Genomic DNA, 26,390 nt, shown 5'->3' on the forward strand with positions numbered 1-26,390 from the left:
AGCTATCAGGGAAGCCCAATTTATTACTTGCTGTTTATTTTATATGTATTTTAGAATATGGAAATGATGTTAGAAAAAAGTAAATTCGAGTGATTTTCTTTTTTTAGTGTATTTATTTTTTAATTGAAAGATAATTGCTTGACAGAATTTTGCTGTTTTCTGACAACATCAACATGAATCAGCAATAGCTGTACATATGTCCCCTCCCTCTTTTCTTATTCAAGTTCAAAATGGGTAGTAAAGCAGCAGAGACAACTCACAACATCAACAACACATATGGCCCAGGAACTGCTAATGAACATACAGGGCAGTGGTGGTTCAAGAAGTTTTGCAAAGGAGATGAGGGCCTTGAAGATGAGGAGCACAGTGGCCAGTCATTGGAAGTTGACAATGACCAACTGAGAGCCTCATTGGTCATCCTCGTACAACTGCATGAGGAGTTGCTGAAGAAATCAACATGGACCATTCTATGGTCATTTAGCATTTAAAGCAAATTGGAAAGGTAAAAAGCCTCAATAAGCCAGTGCCTCATGAGCTGACTGAAAAAAAAAAAAAATTGCTTTGAAGTGTTGTCTTCTCTTATTCAATGCAACAACAAACCATTTCTCCATCGGATTGTGCCGTGCAACAAAAAGTGGGTTTTATACAACAAACAGCAATGATCAGCTAAGTGGCTGGACAGAGATGAAACTCCAAAACACTTCTCACAGCCAAACCTTCCACCAAAAAAAGGTCATGGTCAGTGGTGGTCTGCTGCCAGTCTGATCCACTACAGCTTTCTGAATCCCAGCAAAACCATTACATCTGAGAAGTATGCTCAGCAAATCAATGAGATGCACCAAAAACTGCAACGCCTGCAGCAGGCATTGGTGAACAGAAAGGGCCCAATTCTTCACATCGCCCTATGCTTCACAAGTCAACAAATTGGGCTATGAAGTTTTGCCTCATCTGCCATAATTCACCTGAGCTCTTGCCAACCGACTACTACTTTTTCAAGCATCTCGACAACTTTTTTGGGGGAAACGCTTCCATAACCAGCAGGAGGCAGAAAATGCTTTCCAAGAGTATATGGAATCCTGAAGCATATATTTTTACACTACAGGAATAAACAAACTTATTTCTTATTTGCAACAATGTATTGACTGTAATGGATCCTATTTTGATGAATAAAGATGTGCTTGAGCCTAGTTATAACTGGCTTTAAATTCACAGTCAGAAATTGCAATTACTTTTTCACCAATGTTAATATATTGGTTCCAAAGAGATGGGTTAAGAATCATTTTGAATGCTCTTTAAAGTTAGTTTATACAATCACACAGTGTTACCTTTCAATTTAATCAAACTAAAATTTCAGCTCTAAACATGGACTTATGTCAAATATCACTGGACTTAACTCGAATATCATTCTTGCTCTCTACGTAGTCAGTCACCTTTCACTCTAATACAAGTTATTAGAATTACTCTAAGATTTGGAATAGTACATATAGATCTGGAATAATTACTTGAGAAGAAAATGATTGGGTGAGTTTCTGTACCTACCTATGATGATAATCTAGTATCTGAATTAGTTAGCATGGAAGAAACGAAGGTGCTAGTCGTGTGCGACTCTCTGCAATTTTGTGGACTGTAGCTTACCAGGCTCCTCCGTCCATGGAACTCTCTAGGCAAGAGTACTAGAGTGGGTTGCCATTTCCTTCTCCAGGGGATCTTTCTGACCCAGGGATCGAACGTGGTTCTCCTACATTGCAGGCAGATGCTCTACCCTCTGAGCCACAAGGGAAGCCCATAGTTAGCATGGAAGGGTGCTATTATTAAAGTAGCAACTGTATAATTTGGGTAGCCAATATAATACTAAGATATTAATGAGAGTGGCAATAAATCCTCTAGCACCACACACTTAATTGTAATATAAGTTTTAGTAAGAGGTTAATCTCAAATTAAAAGTTTTCCTGTCAAAACCTGAGGAATAATGCAGGCAAGGACACAAAAGCATTCCATTGTTTTATTAACAACAATGCTCACTGATCTGTGAATAACCTGGAAAAAAATGAAGAGTACTGAGTTATTTTACCAATCTATCCATCCATCACCAGAGAACAGGTTTCAAAATGATGGATTATATCATCACCTTGCAGTTTATCCCACACAACATTCTCTCCTCAAGGGAAAAACAAACAGGTGATCATACAGACATCATCACGCTTACACTCTACTTTATGTATCATCTCCATGCCAGTATCAACTATTAACTAGAGGGAAAACTGTCTTGAAAACCACATACAAACGATTCAGAAAATGAGGTATGTCACTGTTTATTTTACCCTCTAGTATTTTACTTCCCCAGTGGCTCAGACAGTAAAGCATCTGCCTGCAATGCAGGAGACCCAGGTTCGATCCATGGGTTGGGAAGATCCCCTGGGGAAGGAAATGGCAACCTATTCCAGTACTCTTGTCTGGAAAATCCCAAGGACATAGGAGCCTGGTAAGCTACGGTCCATGGGGTCACAAAGAGTTGGACACGACTGAGCAACTTCACTAAGTATTTTACAGTTTATAAAACTTCTGTTCAAACAATAGTTCTCAAAATTCATAGAGACAAGTTTTCTTGTCTACTTAATCTACTCCACAATGCTATTCTAATAAGGGCAGTTCTCAACTGAAATTGTACATTTCAGTGGTTCCTAACCTTTTTAAGGGGTGATACACTCCTTGAGACACTGAAAGAAACTAGGAATCCCCTAAAAATGAAGCTATGCACATTACACACACAAAATTTGACATGCAATTTCAGGGTGTTTACCCCCAAATTCCTGAAACCTAGGTGATTTATTCCAGGCACTGGGTGCCAGGTTAAGGACCCATAAATTTGAAGAACTCCTATTATTTGATCCAGCCTTCCACTGCTGTCTATTTAAGCTAAGATATGTATTTTTAAGATGATGGCTAGAAGTTGTCTTATGCTATAATTCAAGATGGCCAAATAAAAAAAAATAAGAGGATTGTTATTACTTGTAGTCTTTAAATGTGTAGATTGAAAAAAGGGGAGAGAAAATACAGTGTGATTATTGTTAACAGATGATGGGATTTAGTTAATTATATTAATAAACAGTAATATTTCTGTTCCTGTTTTCCAAAAATTCTGTACATAAAATTATATTTTTTAAATAATAAAGACATAATTTAATTACATATGATGACACCAACAACAGGAAAATGGTTAAATAAATTATGGCACATAAGTCCATATACCAGAGAACTATTCAGCCCCTTACATTTTAAGTATACATATACATACACGTTCATACATAGACATCTGGGAAGATATGCAACTAACTTAACAATGGTGGAATTCAAGGTAGGAAAAAGGACTTCCATTTCTTTATAAAAGTGAGTGTGTATGTGTTTTCTTTCTTTTTTTTTCAGTATTTTCTTTTTTCCCTAACTACTAAAAATGTTATATGTTACCCAAGAATTTGCTTTTCAGTAGATATCTAACATTTCCTGACAGGTACTTTGCTAAATGACCTACATGAATTACTCCATTGGTCCAAATGCCAAGAGATTTTGAACTGCTCTGTTCTTTAAAGAATTTTTACATAGTTCCAGATCACAGAATTGAAAATTGAGAAGTAAGATTTATTCTCCCTGCTTATCAACATTTAGCTAGAGTAGACTACACCAAATTATATACTGAGTTAGACTAAATCAGTACTTCTCAAATAGGCATTATTTTGCCCTCAGGGACATTTGGCAACGTCTGGAGATATTTTCATCTGTCACAAGTAGGTAGATGAAGGTGGTGGCATCCAGTGTGTAGAAGCCAGAGACGCTGCTATACATCCTAAAATGCACAGGTCAGCTCTTACAACATCACAGCAAGAATTATCCTCTCAAAAACGTCAACAGTACTTTGATTAAGAAACTCTGGCCTAAACCAACAGCCTCTGGAATAATTACGCATCTCACAGAAATGGACCATGTTCAATGACAGGGGAGGGTCAGACCACTAATGGTTCTTGGCACAGACTGAAGCCAAATCTTCTTGATCTTTTCTAGATAGGTTAACAGAGCAGTCTGAGATTTCTGTAACTTCCTAAGTGTCATCTGTGTGCCTTGATTAAATTAATTTCACATCTTATCTATTTAGGCTCCTTCCAAAACTTCTGGGTACTGATGGCACTCATTCCCACATTGCATATTCTGGAATCTGATGAAATATATTTTCTTATTCTTGAACTGGTCCATGAGGGTGCATTTTCTTTTCTTTCCTCAACTACAGTAAACACTACTGACACTGCCATCAAAGTCTATGTCATATTCTTTTTCATATGTATCCACTATTCATTATACCTAGGAGATTACTAAGCAGAGAACAGATGCTTAAAACTAGCTGTTGAATTAAATGGGAAGAAATGAAAATATCAAACTTATAACAAATGACACAGATGTTTCATCGCAAGCTTTCTGTCACTTTAACTAAATCCTTCATATTGATTAGAATTAGGCACAGACAGCAATTCCCACAGTTGCTTCCTCTTCAGCAGTGTTCCTTAAACAAGCAGCATCAACATCTGGATATATGTCAGAATGCAAATTTCCAGGCCCCACTTCAGATATGCAAGTCAGAAACTCCAGGTATGAGACACAGTAATCTTTTAAATTCTGACCTAAGTGAAAGTTTGAGAAACTCAGCTCTATGAGTTGCTTAACATGCAATTTTTACAGCAATTCATATATATTAACTATTCACTCAACTTATCCATCAAATACTTAATGAATGACTAATACATATCAGGCATTGCGATGAGGCAATTTTGTATAACTTCCTAATATCAGGGTTTTAAAAAAAATTATTATTATGTTTTTGTAGGCACAAGTCTACCCAGTTGATTGCACTAGGGTCAGAAAACCTGCCACCTACTTCTGTAAATAAACTTTATTTGGACACAGCCATGTCCATTCTTTAACATATTAAGACCACAAATAGTTTTGACCAAAACCATATGGCTTGCAAAGCCTAAACTATTTACTATCTGACCCTTTACAGAAAAAAGTTTGCTGACCCTCTGGATTAGAACACAAATCTGGCTCAGTCCCTAACTTGGTTTCATATTTGCCCTCATGGCATTCTAAAACAGCAGCAATAGCAATAGCAGTGATAATTATCACAATCTTAGTAAGAGTAATAACACCTAATACTTCTGTAGTATTTACTAAGACTAGTTTAAGCACTTTCTAGATAATAATTCATTTTAAACCTCACAACTTATGAAGTAGATACTACTATTATTATCCCCATGGGAAAAAAATAAAGAAATGGGAGCACAGAGAGGTTAAAGAACTTTCCCAATTATACACAGCTAGTAAATGGTGAAACCAGGATTTGGCCCCATTGGTCTGGCTTTAAAATGTACACTCTGATTCAGTGCACTAAACTTACTTCTCCTTCACACCACTAGAACACAGATATCTGCTTTCATCTACCCAAAGAAGTACCTGTAAATAACAGTTCCAATAGCAGTATTTTCCAAATTTTCCCATCCCTCTCTGGTCTTTAGAGCCTAGAAGCACCTTGACTATTCACTCTTTAGAGCCTCTTCCTTTTATAAGCTCTTAAGGAATGAGTATCTGAGTTAAAAAAAAAAAAAAAAAAAAACCTATCTTTTCTAAAAAACTCCAAACAATGGTTCTCAACCCTTGTTATTAAGGTCATGGATGTCTATGAAAATTTGATGAAATTATGAATATTTTATATTTTATAAAGATATATGTATAATCTGCTATGTATAAATTCCAAAGTTCAGTGCACCCTAGGTTAATAAGAACCTTATCATATTTCAGTGCAGTTCTATTCAGCTGCAGTGTTACAAAAAGAAAAATGGGCAGTGATCCACTATGAAATTATTTCTTACTTAACCATAGGATCTATATACTCAATGTTCAATTAATTAATACATTTCTTTTTAATTCACTCTGGCAATTTTTGAACATTTAATTTCAAATATTGACGGCTTGATTCAATAATCAAGCTTTACACAAACACACACATACACACACTCCATTTGTCAAACATACCAATTAGACACAGGGCCAGATTTTGCACCTAGCTGTATCATGGAGTTCTACTTATGACACTGTGGGAGGAAATCAACAGGATTTGGAGCATAAAACAGATCAATGCTAACTAGTCTGAAAAATGTGTGAAACATAATGGCTACCAGGCATATCTGCATTCACTTCAGTTCAGTTGCTCAGTTGTGTCTGACTCTTTGCAACCCCATGAATCACAGTACGCCAGGCCTCCCTGTCCATCACCAACTCCCGGAGACCACTCAGACCCATGTCCATTGAGTCGGTGACGCCATCTAGCCATCTCATCCTGTCGTCCCCTTCTCTTCCTGCCCCCAATCCTTCCCATCATCAGGGTCTTTTCAAATGAGTCAACACTTCACATCAGGTGGCCAAAGTATTGGAGATTCAGCTTCAACATCAGTCCTTCCAATGAACACCCAGGACTGATCTCCTTTAGGATGGACTGGTTGGATCTCCTTGCAGTCCAAGGGACTCTCAAGAGTCTTCTCCAACACTACAGTTCAAAAGCATCAAGTCTTCAGCTCTCAGCTTCCTTTATAGTCCAACTCTCACATCCATACAAGACCACTGGACAAACTATAGCCTTGACTAGACAGACCTTTGTTGACAAGAGTAATGTCTCTGTTTTTTAATATGCTGTCTACGTTGGTTAGAACTTTCCTTCCAAAGAGTAAGCGCCTTTTAATTTCATGGCTGCAATCACCATCTGCAGTGATTTTGAAGCCCCCCAAAGTAAAGTCAGCCACTGTTTCCACTGTTTCCCCATCTATTTGCCATGAAGTGATGGGACTGGATGCCATGATCTTAGTTTTCTGAATGTTGAGCTTTTAAGCCAACTTTCCTCTCTCCTCTTTCACTTTCATCAAGAGGCTTTTCAGTTCCTCTTCACTTTCTGCCATAAGGGTGGTGTCGTCTGCATATTTGAGGTTATTGCTATTTCTCCTGGCAATCTTGATTCCAGCTTGTGCTTCCTCCAGACCAGTGTTTCTCATGATATACTCTTCATATAAGTTAAATAAGCAGCATGACAATATACAGCCTTGACATACCCCTTTTCCTATTTGAACCAGTTTGTTGTTCCATGTCCAGTTCTAACTGTTGCTTCCTGACCTGCATACAGGTTCCTCAAGAGACAGGTCAGATGGTCTGATATTCCCATCTCTTAAGAATTTTCCACAGTTTATCTGCATTAGTATTTATCAAATGCATGCATATAAGTTATAGGGGTGTAAGTGAGATCGATTTGTTCATGGTCTGTTTTTCCTTTATCAATTAGGTAAATTTGGGAAGTTGAAATAATTGCTTTATTCATCTAAACTGGTATTATCTATTGGGCATAGAATTAGAACATGTTTCTAGAACAATAAGAAGAGCCCTTATTCTCTTCTGCCTTTTTTTGAAGGGGTAGTGACTATGTGCTGACAGTGAGAGGAGAAATCATAGCAAATTACTACTTGTTAAACAATGAATATTTAAAAATCCCCCCAAATAACAATATTTGTACTAACTTTCTCTTAATTATTTTTTTCAGAAAACGTTGTTTAAAGAAACACTATCTAAGAAGAGAATTGTGAAGAATGCATATCAGGAAATTTGGATTCTAACCTCAGCCTCTTTTTATGTTAACTTCCCTCATTTGTAAAATTAGACAACCAGTCAAAACAATATAAGAGCATTCTTCCAACTTTAATTTTTTCTGTTCCATCACTAGTAGAATAGTAGGGAGGTTTTTACAAGATGGATTAAGGAGAATGCTGTTTAGGAGTAAAAAATGTAGTTGTTAAAGAACCTGGATCCATAACCTAGTCCACACTTGGGTGAAGGGGAAAGAACATTGAAAGCAGACACTTTAAAAAGCATCTCAAATGTTGCTCTTTCTGACAAGATGCAGTTGAAGTCATAAACTCGTAAAATTTTCCATCAGTATAATCTTTGGTCAATTTTAAGGCTTCTCTTAGTTTTCAAATATGTTAATCAAGTTTAGCAAACATCTCTTAGATTTCTGAAAATTCTCTGAATAAAAAAAAATTGATTATTACAGAATAAAATAAGCAGGTTACTTTGGTCTGAGAGATGTTTTGTACTATGAGTTCTCCAAACGGAACAATATGATATTCAGTAAAGCGTACATTTTGATCTTTGACTTTAGACTAAAGAAGGTATTTTCTTAAAGCAGAAGAAAAAGACAAAGCAAATTCCATGTTTACAACAAAATCATAGTAGCATCTATGAGGCCCATTTGGGGCATCGTTCTTTCTGCCATTACTGACCGAATGTTTCAAATGGGAGATTTCCTTTCCAGCATTCCGTGCTATTCCTATAATCTTGAGCAAGTTACTTATGTTTTAGACCTCTGGCGTTCTGTCATTCTCTTTTTATTAAAAAAAAGCTATAAGTTAATCAAGGTGTGCTGAAAACTTCCTGAGATAAACGGCACATCTATTCAATTTTCTACATATAATATTCAGGAAAATGCCATTTGAATGCAAATACCTGGCACCTGATTTTACACACACACACACAATTTATATTATGTGTTGAAAGTAAAATGGACTCATTCTTTATGTTTTAATAATCTCACTACATTAAAGGGAAAAAAGAAATAAAAAAATGAAATCTAGGGTGAAACCTGAAGAACGGAAGGCTGAATTACCCAGTAAACTATCAGTTAAATACTCTCTCTTTATAAAAAACAAGTAACAATCTCTGGGCAGTCTAGGTTTATTTATTAAAAAAAAAAAAGAAGAAGAAAAATGTAGAGTTTGTTAGGTCCCATAGATACTGCTTTATTTCTTACATTATAAAAACGTGACACAGTATATGAAACCTATTCTGAGCTAGAAAGTAGTTCTAAAGGCTACTATGATACCAACCACACAGATAACAGAAATAAATTAGTTGGTTAGGGCTTAAAAAGGACTTCTGTCTGGAAGATATAGTGTGAGAGTTTTAAAAACTGTATACTGCATACATATCCTGCACAATGTGCCAAAAAAATTATCAACCAACTAATATACAGTAGGGGAAATTCTATGGCTTGCTAGACTAGAAAAATACATAGGTTTCAATGACTTTTCTTCTAGTATGGTCCAATTTATGTATCTTGACAAATTAATGGGTAGTAGATAGTACAATAAATAAGCTTCATTTTCTTTGCTGAAAAGAAAAAAAAAAACTACTGATTTAAATTGATAAAAACCTCAAAGGGCGTTTATTCATGAAAGTTATCTCCAGTAGTTAAAATGTTATATGTTTATGCAGAATACATTCAAAATGCAAGGATATGACTTACAAAAGTCTTTGAATCCGCCACATAAATATGCATGTATGTCATTTATAACAGTAGCCTTGATGAGAACACACTGTAACTGGCTGTGAGAAATGCTTAAGAGGGCTATATTAAAACAGAATACAGAATGGTGGTTAGAAATCACAGAACAGGTGACATCTAATTCTGATAACCTTGTGATAAAAAGTGTTGACTATGATGTATAGATGGTGATAGTGTTAGTACTTCAGGATATAAACAGAACAATATTTATATGAAATTATAAAGCATTATGGAAGGAATCAAATATAAAATTAAAAGTTAATATCCCTAGGCCAAGTAAATGCATTTTTTAAATTTATAACCACATAGATTCATATATATAATATGTAAAATGAACTCAGAGTTGCCTTGATTACTACAGAATCACCCAAAAGTTTAATATACTACTTCAAACATAAGTCTTTTGTTGTTGTCGTTAATGTCTATCTGTACATACACATTTAATTATATCATTCTTTGAAATCTGAATTCACTTCAAATTGGAGAGAGTGAGATATAATTTTTACAATAAACATTAAATATGAACGACATACAAAATTGAGCTAGGCTCTGCAGAGGATAAAAAGATATAGAGGGCTGAAAAAAATATATATTGAGAAGATTACAATCATCTTTGAGGAAAAATGTTTTGTCTTGAATTCAACACATAAGAATCTCATTCAAATTTTTATCAGTACAGGACAAACAAATGAAACATTTAAATGTCTTTTCTCTACAATATTGTAATGGTTTTTGCCATACATTGACATGAATCAGCCATGGATTTACATGTATTCCCCATCCTGATCCCCCCTCCCACTTCCCTCTCTACCCGATCCCTCTGGGTCTTCCCAGTGCACCAGGCCTGAGCACTTGTCTCATGCATCCAACCTGGGCTGGTGATCTGTTTCACCATAGATAATATACATGTTTTGATGCTAATCTCTTGAAACATCCCACCCTCGCCTTCTCCTTAAAAACAAGTAAACAACTACTACATATAGATTTACAAATGCATAAATTAGGAAATGAAATTAGGGATTCTGTGATAAAATAAGAATGAGGTTAAATATTCTATTTCCATAAAGTCCTGGTAAGGAAGCTAGTGAGCTTCTGCTCATTCCCAGTGATCTGTTCATTCTGTCCCTATTCCTTATCCTAATGTTGTGTAGGAGTAAGTGGCAAGTGGGAACACAAGAGAAAGTATTGTGCCTCCTTTTGAATTAGGCAATGCCATAGGAAGAGGAAAAGAATAAGAAACCCACGTGTGCCAATCCTTAGTCGCTCAGTCGTATCTGACTCTTTGTGATCCCATGGACTGCAGCCCACCAGGCTCCTCTATCCATGGGGATTCTCCAGGCAAGAATACTAGAGTAGGTTGCCATGCCCTCCTTGAGAGGATCTTCCCAACCCAGGGATTAAACCCAGGTCTCCCACATTGCAGGCAGATTCTTTATCATCTGAGCCACCAGGGAAGTCCAAGAATACTGGAGTGAGTAGCCTATCCCTTCTCCAGAGGATCTTCCAGACCCAGGAATAGAACCGGGGTCTCCTGCATAGCAGGTGGATTCTTCATCAGCTAAGCTACAAGTGAAGCCCAAGAAACCCACAGAACTCCCCTATTAGTTTTAGTTGATAGAAAGAACTCTAGTCCTAGGGGACAAGACACTCCCCATTCATTCCTACTTTGGCAAGCAACTGGAGGAGGAAGAACTTGTCTGGAAATACACAGATCTATCTTTCAAAATTAAGTTACTTTCAAATCCATAACCTTCTTACCACTATAAACAAAATTACACAGTTAAGACATGCAGATTTGAGAATACCTACTTCCAGTAGTATATTTGACTGGATATTGTAAAGGGACTCTTATTAAAAGACTATTAACAAAAAGACCCTTTTATTAATTAAAAGACCTTTAACAAAAGACTATTTCTTACATTAAATATAATTCTTATTGCACTGCTGAGAGTAAAGGAAAAAAGAGAAATATCCAGAGGAAATCCCCAACCCCAAACATACACAGGCACAGTATAAATCCTGAGCTGAACTCAAAGTTTTGAGCAACAAACACTGCAATTAAAAAAAAAAAAATGTCACATTGCCTGTATCAGTATGAGAGCTGTATCTGCAGTTCCTTTATTAAGGAAAGACCCCCTGAAGGGAGTCAGAATGGTCTCGAGTCTTACTGCCTTCTGGCTGAAGCAAAAGACAATCCTTGAAGGAAAGCGTACTTAATTTGGGCCCCCAGATTTCCACAGATTAAAATCAATCAAATACAAATTATCATCAAAATAAGCATGACAAAAGTAAATAAATCATTAATATAAATCAACAGAAACAACACATGGCAGAATATAAAATATCTGTACATGAAAGAAATGAACAAGCAAAAGAGAATATCAAACTGACAAGGAAGACTTCGAGGGGGAGAAACAGAACTTCTAAAAATGAAGGATAAAAATACTGAAGTAAGAAAAAAAAGAGTTAAACTGCAGATTAGTTACAAGTGAAGAGAACTAATAAAATGGAAAACAGACCTGTATAAGGCACTCAGAATGTAGCAGGAAGGATAAGGAAATAGAAAATATGGAAGATTAAAAAATACGGGAGGGATAATGCTAGGTTTTAAAACATATCTATTTGTGGTTCCAAAAAGGTGAGAATAGAGACAGAGGACAAAAACACATTTGCAAGATACTGAATGATAGTTTTCTACAATAATAAATGACAATTCACAGACAAAGGAAATTAATGCAGTTGTTTGAGCCATGTGGAATTATAGGTTGAAAAGTTTTAATATTGCTAATTTAATACGGTTTGACCTAAGAGAAAATAGATAACACTTATAAAGAAACGACAATTAGGCTACATCAAACTTCTCAATGGCAAAAAAAGAATTCAAATTTTAAGGTACTGAGAGTCAACCTAGAACTCTTTAGCTAATAAATATTCACTCAAGACAAAAAGGGAAAAAAAAGTTATTTTCATGTGCACACAAACTAGAAAGCATTAACTACTCAGAGCATAAACTAGAACAATTTTTTAAATTGTGCACTTCAGAAGAAAGGAACACACTCCTGTTAACCACATTTACCCTGTCTGGTAAAAGACAGAGATTGTTGGATGGAATTAAAAAAAATGTTAATAGTCTCCTATTAAGAGTTCTAAATTTAGTTGAAAAATGAAGGGATGGAGAAGGGGCGAATACTAAAAAGTTGGAGTAGCTACTTGATATTAGGCAAAATAGACTTTAATGGAAAATGTATTATTAGGGATGGAGAAAGCAGACTATGCAAAATATAAAATTCATCATAAATATTAAAAAATTGGAAACATATACAATCTTAATAAATTGACTCAAAATAAATATAAAATAAAAACTGACAGAATTATAGGGAGAAACTGACAAATCAAAAATCATAATGGGAGATTTCGAAATATTTCACTCTATTACTGATCAAAGATAAACTCTTCAATAAAGTAATGCTTGAAAATAACAACTCAAAGCTTTACCTGTCAGACTTCAAAACCACTAATTAGAGAACAATGGAGCAGAATATATTAAGAAGAGGTGGAAAGAATACACAGAACTGTACAAAATAGATCTTCACGACGCAGATAATCACGATGGTGCAATCACTCACCTAGAGCCAGACATCCTGGAATGCAAAGTCAAATGGGTCTTAGGAAGCATCACTACAAAGTTGGTGGAGGTGATGGAATTCCAGTTGAGCTATTTCAAATCCTGAAAGATGATGCTGTGAAAAGTGCTGCACTCAATAGGCCAGCAAATTTGGAAAACTCAGTAGATTTCTGCTTTATTGACTATGTGAAAGCCTTTGACTCTGAGGATCACAATAAACTGTGGAAAATTCTGAAAGAGATGGGAATACCAGACTACCTGACCTGCCTCTTAAGAAAACTATACAGCACTGTTTATAATAGCCAGGACATGGAAGCAGCCTAGATGCCCATCCGCAGATGAATGGATAAGGAAGCTGTGGTGCATATACACCATGGAATATTACTCAGCCGTTAAAAAGAATTCATTTGAATCAGTTCTAATGAGATGGACGAAACTGGAGCCCATTATACAGAGTGAAGTAAGCCAGAAAGATAAAGAACATTACAGCATACTAACACATATATACGGAATTTAGAAAGATGGTAACGATAACCCTATATGCAAAACAGAAAAAGAAACACAGAAGTACAGAACAGACTTTTGAACTCCGTGGGAGAAGGTGAGGGTGGGATGTTTCAAAAGAACAGCATGTATATTATCTATGGTGAATCAGATCACTAGCCCAGGTGGGATGCATGAGACGAGTGCTCGGGCCTGGTGCACTGGGAGGACCCAGAGGAGTCGGGTGGAGAGGGAGGTGGGAGGGCGGATCGGGATGGGGAATATGTGTAACTCAATGGCTGATTCGTGTCAACAATGTATGACAAAACCCACTGAAATGTTGTGAAGTAATTGGCCTCCAACTAATAAAATAAAATTAAAAAAAAAAAGAAAAAAGAAAAAAAAAAAAAGAAAACTATATGCAGATCAGAAAGCAACAGTTAGAACTGGACATGGAACAACAGACTGGTTCAAATAGGAAAAGGAGTATGTCAAGGCTGTATACTGTCACCCTGCTTATTTAATTTCTATGCAGAGTACATCATGAGAAACGCTGGTCTGGAAGAAGCACAAGCTGGAATCAAGATTGCCGGGAGAAATACCAATAACCTCAGCTATGCAGATGACACCACCCTTATGGCAGAAAGTGAAGAGGAACTGAAAAGCCTCTTGATGAAAGTGAAAGAGGAGAGAGGAAAGTTGGCTTAAAAGCTCAACATTCAGAAAACTAAGATCATGGCATCCAGTCCCATCACTTCATGGCAAATAGATGGGGAAACAGTGGAAACAGTGGCTGACTTTACTTTGGGGGGCTTCAAAATCACTGCAGATGGTGATTGCAGCCATGAAATTAAAAGGCGCTTACTCTTTGGAAGGAAAGTTCTAACCAACGTAGACAGCATATTAAAAAACAGAGACATTACTCTTGTCAACAAAGGTCTGTCTAGTCAAGGCTATAGTTTGTCCAGTGGTCTTGTATGGATGTGAGAGTTGGACTATAAAGGAAGCTGAGAGCTGAAGACTTGATGCTTTTGAACTGTAGTGTTGGAGAAGACTCTTGAGAGTCCCTTGGACTGCAAGGAGATCCAACCAGTCCATCCTAAAGGAGATCAGTCCTGGGTGTTCATTGGAAGGACTGATGTTGAAGCTGAATCTCCAATACTTTGGCCACCTGATGTGAAGTGTTGACTCATTTGAAAACACCCTGATGCTGAAAAAGATTGAGGGCAGGAGGAGAAGGGGACGACAGAGGATAAGATGGTTGGATGGCATGTCCGACTCGATGGACATGGATTTGGGTGGACTCTTCGAGTCTGTGATGGACAGGGAGGACTGACGTGCTGTGGTTCATGGGGTTGCAAAGAGTAGAAGACGACTGAGCGACTGAACTGAACTCTACCTAAAAACTAGATAAACACATTCTTCTTGAGCACATTCTTCTTGTGGAAAAATGACAAAAATTGATGATGCACTAAGTCATAAAATAAAATTCAAAGAGTTAGTGCCATAAATATATATTTTCTAAACACAATAGAATTAAATTAGACGATAAGAGCAGAAGAATCAACCATATTAGCTATTTTAAAACACATAACTCATGGGTCAATGAAGAATACACAGTGGAAATTAAGATAGTTAGGACTATCAGAGAAGGCAATGGCACCCCACTCCAGTACTCTTGCCTGGAAAATTCCATGGATGGAGGAGCCTGGTAGGCTGCAGTCCATGGGGTCGCTAAGAGTCGGACATGACTGAGCGACTTCACTTTCACTTTCACATATTGGAGAAGGAAATGGCAACCCACTCCAGTGTTCTTGCCTGGAGAATCCCAGGGACAGGGGAGCCTGGTGGGCTGCCATCTATGGGGTCGCACAGAGTCGGACATGACTGAAGTGACTTAGTTAGTTAGTAAACAATAATCAAAATAATATGCAATAACTGTGAAAGATTCAAAACAATAGTTAGAACTTTACCATATTAATGCTTATATTAGAAAATTAAAACAATGAACATGAGGAGGCAGTCCCAAGATGCTGGAGGAATAGGACGGGGAGACCACTTTCTCCCACACAAATTCACCAAAAGATCATTTGAATGTTGGGCAACTTCCACAAGACAACTTCTGAACACTGGTGGAGGACACCAGGCACCCAGAAAGGCAGCCCAATCTCTTCGAAAGGAAGTAAGACAAAATATAAAAGACAAAAAAAAGAGTCAAAAGTTTTAGGGAGGGAGACCCATCCAGGGGAGGGAGTTGTGAAGAAGGAGTTTCCACACAGTAGGAAAACCTCTCACAGATGTGTCTATGGGGAGATGTGGAATCTCAGAGGGCAACATAATGAGGAGGGAAAAAAATAAAACCACAGAATACACACCTAACTGCAACTACAAGTGGAGACAGAGAAGTGGCCCAGTTGCTGGCATCCAGCACCAGTGAATGGGGGTTGGACAGGGAGGAGTGGCCTGCATCAGCAGTCCTTAGGGTAAGGACCAGGCCTGAATGCCTTGAGAACAATCTGAGGAAACTAAAATGAGATAGCAAAAAAAGCCACTGCAATCCCAGAGAGACAAAAAAAAAAAAAAAAGACCGTTCCCGCAAATGGTTCTATTGCTGCACAGTGACCCCTGTCACTCTTACAAAACAAAGCATTGAGCGAATACCAAAGGAGAGCAAGCCGGCTGCCATATAGGGCACTTCCTCCCCAGAGGCAGAAAAGCAGGCATGTGACAGCCAGAGCTGGAAGACAAGGGGCTGCTGCAATCTAGATCCCAGATACTACATCTTCCACCAAACTGTGAGCAGGCTCCCAGCTGCCACCCAGGTCTTCCAGGGATCCTGGACAGTTGACACCTGCCAGGAGTGTCACAGCCTGAGATTAGCTTCCCAGATATTCAAGTATTATTTTAAGAAAAGATAAGAAAACCAATGCCTGTCTTACCTGCAGAAACACTGAGGGAGTTCTCCTTGACCATATAAAGGAAACAAAAATGGAGTGTTGCCATATCGCCCAAGACAGTGAAGAAAGTTTTTGGTAGCTTTGAGACCATCTATGGTACTGCTGCCTGTCTCTGATGTCATTGCAATTGAGTGCAGGACAAAATATTGGAGGTTGGGGGTTAATTTTTGAGTTTTTAAATATTCAGAAAATGTAATTTCCTCAAAGTCTATGGAAAGAAAGAGGAAAAGTTATCAGTTAAAATCAGACTCAAACTTCCATTTAAAAGCACTATACAAAAATGAGATCAAGTTTGCTTAAAACACTTAGCAAAGGACATAGTTGGTGGTAGTATTTCTACATTTTGGACCAAGACCATTGATCTTAGAGGGAAAAAACTAGGAACAGCCTCACTACCCTAAATGGATTGATGACACAATTTTTAAGCTTTAAATGATGATTCTGTGGTTAGTATTTTATGGATGCAAAAAATTAGAAAAGCATTAAATAATTCATTAACCATCACAATAGCTTTCCATGGTTGGCAATAATCTTACTTTACTATCAACTGCAGACTAATGTCAGTGATTACAGTTTGAAATATTAAATATGACTAATGGTAACTTTTTGGTGAAAACAATGACATAGTAGTACTTGATTTTTTTGAATTGCTATTCTTTCCTAAAACTTGGAACAGCGAACTATGACTAAAAAGTAAAGAAACTAATTTCTGTATGGCTAGTGGTATCAATCCCACTGCCTTATAATCTCACCTCAAAACATAACGATCTCCTAAATACTATTCCTTTAAACCAAGAACAGAAAAAAATGTAACTGAGCTGTTAGTGGAAGAGAAAAACTTTTTAGACAATAAACAAATAAAAACTATAAAAACTGACACAGAATATACGTTTATGCTACTATGAAGAAAAAAATCTGGCAGTAACAAATGAACTTGGAAACTTTAAGAACAAGAGTTAGACTTTGAATATTCCATATAGTAAAAAAAAAAAATTGTCCTATTTCTCAATTTTGTAAGTGAACTGTCAGTATATTCCTATTTTGGATAACTTTTTCAGCTCAATGTACTTTTAAGTGCAAAACTCTTGATACTAAAGTGGTGTATTCAACTTTCAACAACCTTTGAAGTAACTGGCCCCAGATCACACAGTGAGATGGGTCAAAGCCAAGATTAGAAATCATATCTTCTCCTAATCCAGGAGATTCCACCCATACCATCTAGCTTCCTTTTAACCAGTCAAATTATATAATTCAATATTCCAAGCAAAAGTGATTCTTGAGAAATGAATAAAATATACAAATCTTTAAATGTCAGATAAATTAATAGATGAGGGTCAGAGAGAGTAAGATATATGTACCACTATATGCAAAATAGATAAACAACAAGGATATAATGTATAGTACATGGAAATATATGCAATATCTTTTAATAACCTATAATGGAAAAGAATCTGAAAATGTATATATGTGTGTGTGTGTGTGTGTGTATATATATATAAAACTGAATCACTTTGCTGTACACCTGAAACTAGCACATTGTAAATTAACTATACTTCTATTTCTAAAAAATGGTTAAAAAAACTGGATAAAGAAAAAAGAGTATTATCTATGAAGAACCAGTTGATAACAATGTTTAATTAGCAAGAATAAAAATTAACATCATAGACTGTTGTCATGATGAAAATGTCCCATAGCTGCATAGTACCATTAGTAGCCACTAGCCAAGTGTGGCCACTGAACACTTGAATGTGTGGGTACTATAACTAAATTTTAATTTTAATTAATTTAAATTTAAACAGGTACTTGTTGCTAGAGGCTAACCTACTGGATCGTGCAAAATAAAAATATTTTAAAAGCATAGCAAGTGGCTCACTAAATCAGAGAAAGCATATTAAAATAATAAGAATCTAAAATAATGTGAGAACACAAGTTTATTAAAAAACAATACCTTTATATTCATCAGGATGTTCCTCATACTCCATACAAAATGTGAGAAACTTCATTAGCATTCGCTTTTCTACCATAGTAAGTTGTTTGCTATTAAAGACATCTGCTCTGGAGCAAGGAACCTAAAATATATGATTTAAAAGTTAAAAAACTGCTTCCTACTGATACAAGTATTCCAAATGACATTTTTTTCCCTTTAAGTATAACAAGATTATTATTTCCTTTCTAGTCAGGCTGTTTGATGTTACTTTCCACCAGTTCTAATGGCATCTCTGTTGACTTCAGAGCTAATTAACTCGTGAGTTCCCTTACTTAATTCTGCCAAGTTGCTCCTTATGCTATTAAAAGGCCACCGGCATGGCACCCCTAACTTGGAACAAATGACAGCTCAAATCTAACAATGTTGTCTGAAATTAACTTTCTCAACATGAGCAGTAAGCTACAGAATAAATTATGAGAAAATTAACATTAGACATTTTAATTGGCAATCTCTTACAATCTACATTTGTTAAAAACCATCAGTTCAGTATAGTTCAGTTGCTAAGTCTAGTCTGACTCTTTGCAACTCAATGAACCACAGCACACCAGGCCTCCCTGTCCATCACCAACTCCCGGAGTACGCCCAAACCCATGTTCATTGCGTCGGTGATGCCATCCAACCATCTCATCTTCGGTCTCCCCATTCTCCTCCTGCCCTCAATCTTTCCCAGCATCAGGGTCTTTTCAAATGAGACAGCGCTTCGTATCAGGTGGCCAAAGTATTGGAATTTCACCTTCAGCATCAGTCCTTCCAATGAAAATTCAGGACTGATTTCCTTTAGGATGGACAGGTTGGATCTCCTTGCAGTCCAAGGGACTCTCAAGAGTCTTCTTCAACACCACAGTTCAAAGCATCAATTCTTCAGCACTCAGCTTTCTTTATAGTCCAAGTCTCACATCCATACATGACCACTGGAAAAACCATAGCCTTGACTAGATGGAAGTTTGTAGGCAAAGTAATGTCTCTGCTTTTCAATATGCTGTCTAGGTTGATCACAGCTTTCCTTCCAAGGAGTAAGCATCTTTTAATTTCATGGCTGCAATCACCATCTGCAGTGATTTTGGAGCCCCCTAAAATGAAGTCAGCCACTGTTTCCACTGTTCCCCATCTATTTGTCATGAAGTGATAGGACTGGATGCCATGATCTTAGTTTTCTGAATGTTGAGCTTTAAGCCAACTTTGTCACTGTCCTCTTTCACTTTCATCAAAAGGCTCTTTAGTTCTTCTTCACTTTCTGCCATAAGGGTGGTATCATCTGCATAGCTGAGGTTATTGACATTTATCCCACCAATCTTGATTCCAGCTTGTACTTCTTCCAGCCCAGCATTTCTCATGATGTACTCAGCACATAAGTTAAAAAAGCAGGGTGACAATATATAGCCTTGGTGTACTCCTTTTCCTATTTGGAACCAGTCTGTTGTTCCATGTCCAGTTCTAACTGTTGCTTCCTGACCTGCATACAGGTTTATCATGAGGCAGGTCAGGTAGTCTGGTATTCCCATCCCTTTCAGAATTTTCCACACTTTATTGTGATCCACACAGTCAAAGGCTTTGGCACAGTCAGTAAAGCAGAACTAGATGTTTTTCTGGAACTCTCTTGATTTTTTGATGATCCAGTGAATGTTGGCAATTTGATCTCTGGTTCTTCTGCCTTTTCTAAAACCAGCTTGAACATCTGGAAGTTCATGGTTCACGCATTGCTGAAGCCTGGCTTAGAGAATTTTAAGCATTACCTTACTAGCATGTGAGATGAGTGAAACTGTGCAGTAGTTTGAGCATTCTTTGGCATTGCCCTTCTTTGAGATTGGAATGAAAACTGACCTTTTCCAGTCCTGTGGCCACTACTGAGTTTTCCAAATTTGCTGGCATATTGAGTGCAGCACTTTCACAGCATCGTCTTTCAGGATTTGAAATAACTCAACTGGAATTCCATCACCTCCACTAGCTTTGTTCATGGTGATGCTTTCTAAGGCCAACTTGACTTCACATTCCAGGATGTCTGGCTCTAGGTGAGTGATCACAACACCGTGATTATCTGGGTCGTGAAGACCTTTTTTGTACAGTTCTTCTGTATAGTCTTGCCACCTCTTCTTAATATCTTCTGCTTCTATTAGGTCCATATCATTGCTGTCCTTTATTGAGCCCATCTTTGCATGAAATGTTCCCTTGGTATCTCTAATTTTCTTGAAGAGATCTCTAGTCTTTCCCATTCTATTCTTTTCCTCGATTTCTTTACATTGATCGCTGAGGAAGGCTTTCTTATCTCTCCTTGGTATTCTTTGGAACTCTGCATTCAAATTTGCTGCTTAACCAAGAAAATAACAATCTTATTTGCTTATCCTTCCCAAACAAAATGGGGCTTCCTTTGTGGCTCAGAAGGTAAAGAACACTTCTGCCATGTGGAAGGACCCAGGTTTGATCCCTGGGTTGGGAACATCCTCCAAGAAGGGAATGGCTACCCATTCCAGTATTCTTGCCTAGAGAATCCCATGACAGAGGAGCCTGGCAGGCTACACTTCAAGGGGTTACAAAGAGTCGGACACTACTAAGCAACTAACATTTTTACTACTAGTTTCCCAAACAAAACATAGCAACTTAAACTCATACTCAGTTATAATCCTTGCTCAGCACAGTACCTGTTTCACTCTTCCTTCTCGAAAGGCAAGAATCCTGGTAATATTTTTGAACTCTGCATATCGACTAACATTAGATTTGATTAGAAGATCAATCAGCAATCCTCGAGAATACAATAGCTGTACAAAGAAAATATTTTAGGGAATGAAATAAAAGGTAAAATACTGGAAAAATTGATAAAAACAGAATAAAGATATATAATTTTGCTATATTTTACATTATTTGTAAAAAGTATTCTACCTGTTAATATTATAACACATAATTTATTACAGGTTCACAACTGATTATCTGACATTCAAAATCCAAATAATTCTGGAATCCAAAGTTTTTTCCACAACTGACCCAAACTGATACAAGGCTCTTACACCTGTTTGTTCTAGTTAATGTGAATATCCATACATATTAATATGTTTAATTATAAAGCACCTCTTCAGACTCTGCTAAGAACATTACATCATATATAAAGTATCAACTAGCATATATACTGTATTAATTTCTAAAATCCAAGTAACTAATTCAAAATGAAATTTTCAGTACAAAACCTATTTCTTACTTTACTACTTCAGTGTTCTTCTTTAAAAAAAAAAACTCTTTCCTGCTCATGAGGACAAGAAGACTACGGGTGAGCTATGATTAAACTTCCACCCAGAAACTAACTGCCAAGGTAACATCGAAAGAATGATGAATTTCAAAGCATGGCAGGATCAAATTAGGTGGAATAGATAGTTCAGAAATATGAGGAAGGACCAAGGCAGTAGCCAACTCAGACCTAGGCAGAATCAGGTACAGAGTCCTACATCAGAAAGAAACAATGAGTAGTAAAAAGATATTCGTATATTCAAGCATCTGGTTCAAAGAGATCAGCAGGATGAGGATGTTTGATTAGATCAGCAAAATGTGAGGAGCATTAGTTCCTCTCTTTATAACTTGGAACTTTAAGAGAGCACATTAAATAAAAAATCCTAGTCTGATGGTATCCACTACCCTCTCCAACTTCTTTCCAATTTCTCATCATTTGCCCTCAACTCATGGTATTTGGTCTCTCTACTTTTACCCAGTCCTGTATCATAACCTTTTGGGGCCATTATATTTTATCTTACTAGTGTTTTCTCTTCTTTTGCACTAAATTTGCCTTGCTTCCTATAAACCCCGTGCAACACTGTATGCTCCAAAGACTCAGGGACAACCTCTGAATTCATGTTGACCTAATATTAGAGGTAAGAATGGGAAAAAAAAAGAAACTGAAGACAATAGTATCCTTCCCAACCTCCCTGCCCTAATTACTATTAAATTATCTTCCAAAGTCCTCACATCCGAACCAATGATTTTTGAAATGCATCGGTTGTTAAAAATGTTCATCATCATAGAGATGCCAAAATAGTTACTATATAAATAAGGGCTAAAAAGAAGTTTATTTAATACATTGACCATAATAACATGGACCCGTAATTAGATTCATTAGATTTGTTTTCTTGATAGAATTCATAGTGTCCACGTAATAGGAGAATATTTGGGTGGAGTACACGCTCCAATACAGAAGTAACCCTGTGATACAGTAGTGAGCATTCTTGTGTTTTTAACCTAGGTTTAAAGAATATTTTAACAGAACTATAAATTTCAGATCCTATGTTTTTATAAAATAAATGTTCTACATTTCAGAGAATAAAATAATGAAAATTGGGTTTATGGACACAGATGCTATTTTCAATCAATTAGAAATTAGTACTGTTGTATGATAAGATGGGTAAAACTGTTACTTACCTTTGATACCAAATCGATATTAAACCTCCTGCCTTCTTTAATGATTTGAGAGTAAGTAATCCGATTTTTCTTTGGCTGTTCTGCTGTGTCTTCAGCCACAGGCACATTTTCACTTGTTTCTTTTTCTGCAGTTGAGGGCACACAAGTTTTATCATCACAGTGGTTTTCTTTTTCCCCTGTCACTTGAACATCATTTACTTCTAGGGGTCTCTCTGGATCACTGCTTGGAGTTTGTTCTGTGTGTATTTCACAGGTTGTAGTGCTTAATGACTCATCTTCTGTAGGCAGGCAGGCAGAATCTGCAGCTTTCGTGGAGTTCACAGATGTCACAGAAGCGTGATTTTTCTGTAGTGCACCAGCTTCTTCAACATCTTCATGCAAATCCTGACTGATGAGAAATTATAATAATAATCCATACCAATAATCAAAGTGATAATTGTACTTGGCTACATTTTTATATCATTTTAACATTTAATGGCAATTTTTATTTCTTTACCTCATTTATTATATCAAATTCAGTGGATGTCTTGCTTTATGTGACAAACACATTAAACATTCATCTGTTTAGGTTTTGACACAATATGAAACATATTAAGATCTGGAAAAATATACATAAAGATTTCAGGGATCAGCAGGCATGTCATATGTGTATGTGTATCTGAAAAGCAGATTCTTATTATTATTTATTTCTGTTTATCTTGGGGTATAGTTGATTTACAATATTGTGTCAAGTTCAGGTATACAACAAAGTGATTCACTTATACATATACATATATTCATTTTTTCAGATTTATTCCCCATATTACAGAATACTGAGTGCTATACAGTATGTATATATGTATTAATCACATGTATATTTTTTAAGAAGCTAAGGCAGACAGGGGAATTGAACTTTAGAGACAAATCAACACAGTGTTTACAAGCTCTTCCTTCAGAATAAATAGATTGAGGTTCAAACCCAGACTCTATGACTAGATAACTTTGTGAATGTAGACAAATTTATTAATCCTCTCTGACCCAAATTATCCATTTATAATGTAGAGATAATACCAACTACCTCACCATGTTGTTTTGAAGATTAAATGAGGTATCACATGTGAAGAACCTGGTACAGTGCCTGGCACATAAATGCTCAACAGATTATTACCATTATCTGAGGTGTGACAAAGCTAAAAAACTGCTATAAAAGTATGCATTTACATATCACAATGTGGTATCTAATAGGATCTTTCTGAATTGATTCTTGCTGTTTTCAATTAATATCTATTACTTTACTAGAAGTCCCACTTCCAATATTACTACTAGAGTTAACATTCTCAGTTCATTATTGCCTTGATTGACACAAAAGGTTCCTGTTCAGTGTGCATCATTATCTCTCCATGATGTGCTTTATCCTCTACAGAACCTACATTTTCATTGAGTTGCTCTACTGTTCAACAATAGACTTGCCTTCTACATGATAGGCTGTGGGAAATAAACATCTGCTAATTGACTGCTTGAGAACTAACAGCAGTTCTTAAATCAAATCTCAACTCTACCCCTATAAAATCTTCCTCTATCAGTCTCTAAACAAAATCACCTTTTTTAGTTACTATCTTTTGTCTCATCTCACCTACTTTCCAACATGGCATCTCTTAAATCCTAATTTGTCAACTCAAAGTCTCCATAATTAAGGTCATGTTAACTGTTTCTTCAAGATTGCAGGGAGAAATATCAATAACCTCCAGTATGCAGATGACACCACCCTTATGGCAGAAAGTGAACAGGAACTAAACATCCTCTTGATGAAAGTGAAAGAGGAGAGTAAAAAAGCTGGCTTAAACTCAACATTCAAAAAATGAAGATCATGGCATCTGGTCCCATCACTTTGTGGCAAATAGATGGGAAAACAATGGAAACAGTGAGAGACTATTTTCTTGCACTCCAAAATCACTGCACATGGTGACTTCAGCCATGAAATTAAGACACTTCTTCCTTGGAAGAAGACCTATGACCAACCTAGACAGCATATTAAAAAGAAGAGACGTTCCTTTGTCGACAAAGGTCCATCTAGTCAAAGCTATGGTTTTTCCAGTAGTCACGTATGGATGTGAGACCTGGACCACAAAGAAGGCGGAGTGCCAAAGAATTTATGCTTTTGAACTGTAGTGTTGGAGAAGTCTTGAGAGTCCCTTGCACTGCAAGGGGATCAAACCAGTCAATTCTAAAGTAAATCAGTCCTGAATATTCATTGGAAGGACTGATGCTGGAGCTGAAGCTCCAATACTTTCACCATCTGATGCTAAGAATTGACACAGTGGGAATGACCTTATGCTGAGAAAGACTGAAGGCAGGAGGAGAAGGGGAAGACAGAGGATGAGATGGTTGTATGGCATCACCGACTTAAGAGACATGAATTTGAGCAAGCTCCAGGAGTTGGTGATGGACATGGAAGCCTGGTGTGCTGCAGTCCACGTGGTCACAGAGTTGAACACATCTCAGTGAATGAACCAAACTGTTTCTTCTGGTCTGTTCTTCCCACTTCCCATATCACAAATCCCCCATTCCCAAAAATAATCACATACTGCAGCAATTAAGAAAATGTTTAAATTTCACTTTGAAGAAGTCTTCCTTAATCCAACCACAATCATTCTGCTACTCCATGTACCACAGTACACATGTGTGGATTACCTTGCATTTATTCATCAGTTTCTTTCAAACGGTCCTTTGGTTTATCTTCAACTTTTACTTTATCTTCAACTAGACTTTCATTTCCTTAAGGGAAGAGCCTAACATATATTCTTCTGTGCCTCTCACAATATCTTCTGTACTTCACTATAGATGTGATATTTAATAAACACACGATGAATAAATGTTTCATACATGCAAAAAATGGAGGTATAAATATATTATCAAAAAATTTATAAACCAAACAAGCATTTGTAAAAAACACAAACAACGAGGCAAAGAAAGAACAATAGTCTTTATAAAGCCTGGGTTCATTGAACAAAAAGTGCCCCATTAAAATTGACACATTAAGTACTACAATAAGAAAGGTACAAGTTAAGAATAACATTTTAAATGTCAAGAAATAAAATATCAAAAATTAGGGCAAAAATAAATGCAAAAGAAACAAAAGAGACCATAGCAAAAATCAACAAAGCCAAAAGCTGGTTCTTTGAGAGATAAATAAAATTGACAAACCATTAGCCAGATTCATCAAGAAACAAAGAGAGAAAAATCAAATCAACAAAAATAGAAATGAAAATGAAGAAGTCACAACAGACTTCACAGTCAACACAGAAATACAACAGATTGCAAGAAATTACTATCAGCAGCTATATGCCAATAAAACAGACAACTTGGAAGAAATGGACAAATTCTTAGAAAAGTATAACTTTCCAAAACTAAACCAGGAAGAAACAGAAAATCTTAACAGATCCATCACAAGCATGAAAATTGAAACTGTAATCAGAAAACTTCCAGCAAACAAAAGCCCAGGACCAGACGGCTTCACAGATGAATTCTACCAAAAATTTA

At 36.6% G+C, this 26,390-nt stretch overlaps 1 protein-coding gene across 1 annotated transcript in view; it reads right to left on the reverse strand.

The window, feature by feature from the left end:
• The window catches only part of CHM (CHM Rab escort protein), a 231,345-nt gene that overhangs the window by 90,798 nt on the left and 114,157 nt on the right, over positions 1-26,390 (reverse strand). The window contains exons 5-8 of the mRNA XM_065915823.1: positions 22,872-23,259; positions 21,113-21,229; positions 18,438-18,558; positions 16,472-16,697 (exon numbers count right to left, since the gene is read on the reverse strand). Coding sequence (XP_065771895.1) covers positions 16,472-16,697; positions 18,438-18,558; positions 21,113-21,229; positions 22,872-23,259 — 852 coding nt within the window. The remainder of the gene's footprint in view (positions 1-16,471; positions 16,698-18,437; positions 18,559-21,112; positions 21,230-22,871; positions 23,260-26,390) is intronic.

Source organism: Muntiacus reevesi, chromosome X (assembly GCF_963930625.1).
Source record: "Muntiacus reevesi chromosome X, mMunRee1.1, whole genome shotgun sequence".
Taxonomy (NCBI): Eukaryota; Metazoa; Chordata; class Mammalia; order Artiodactyla; family Cervidae; genus Muntiacus; species Muntiacus reevesi.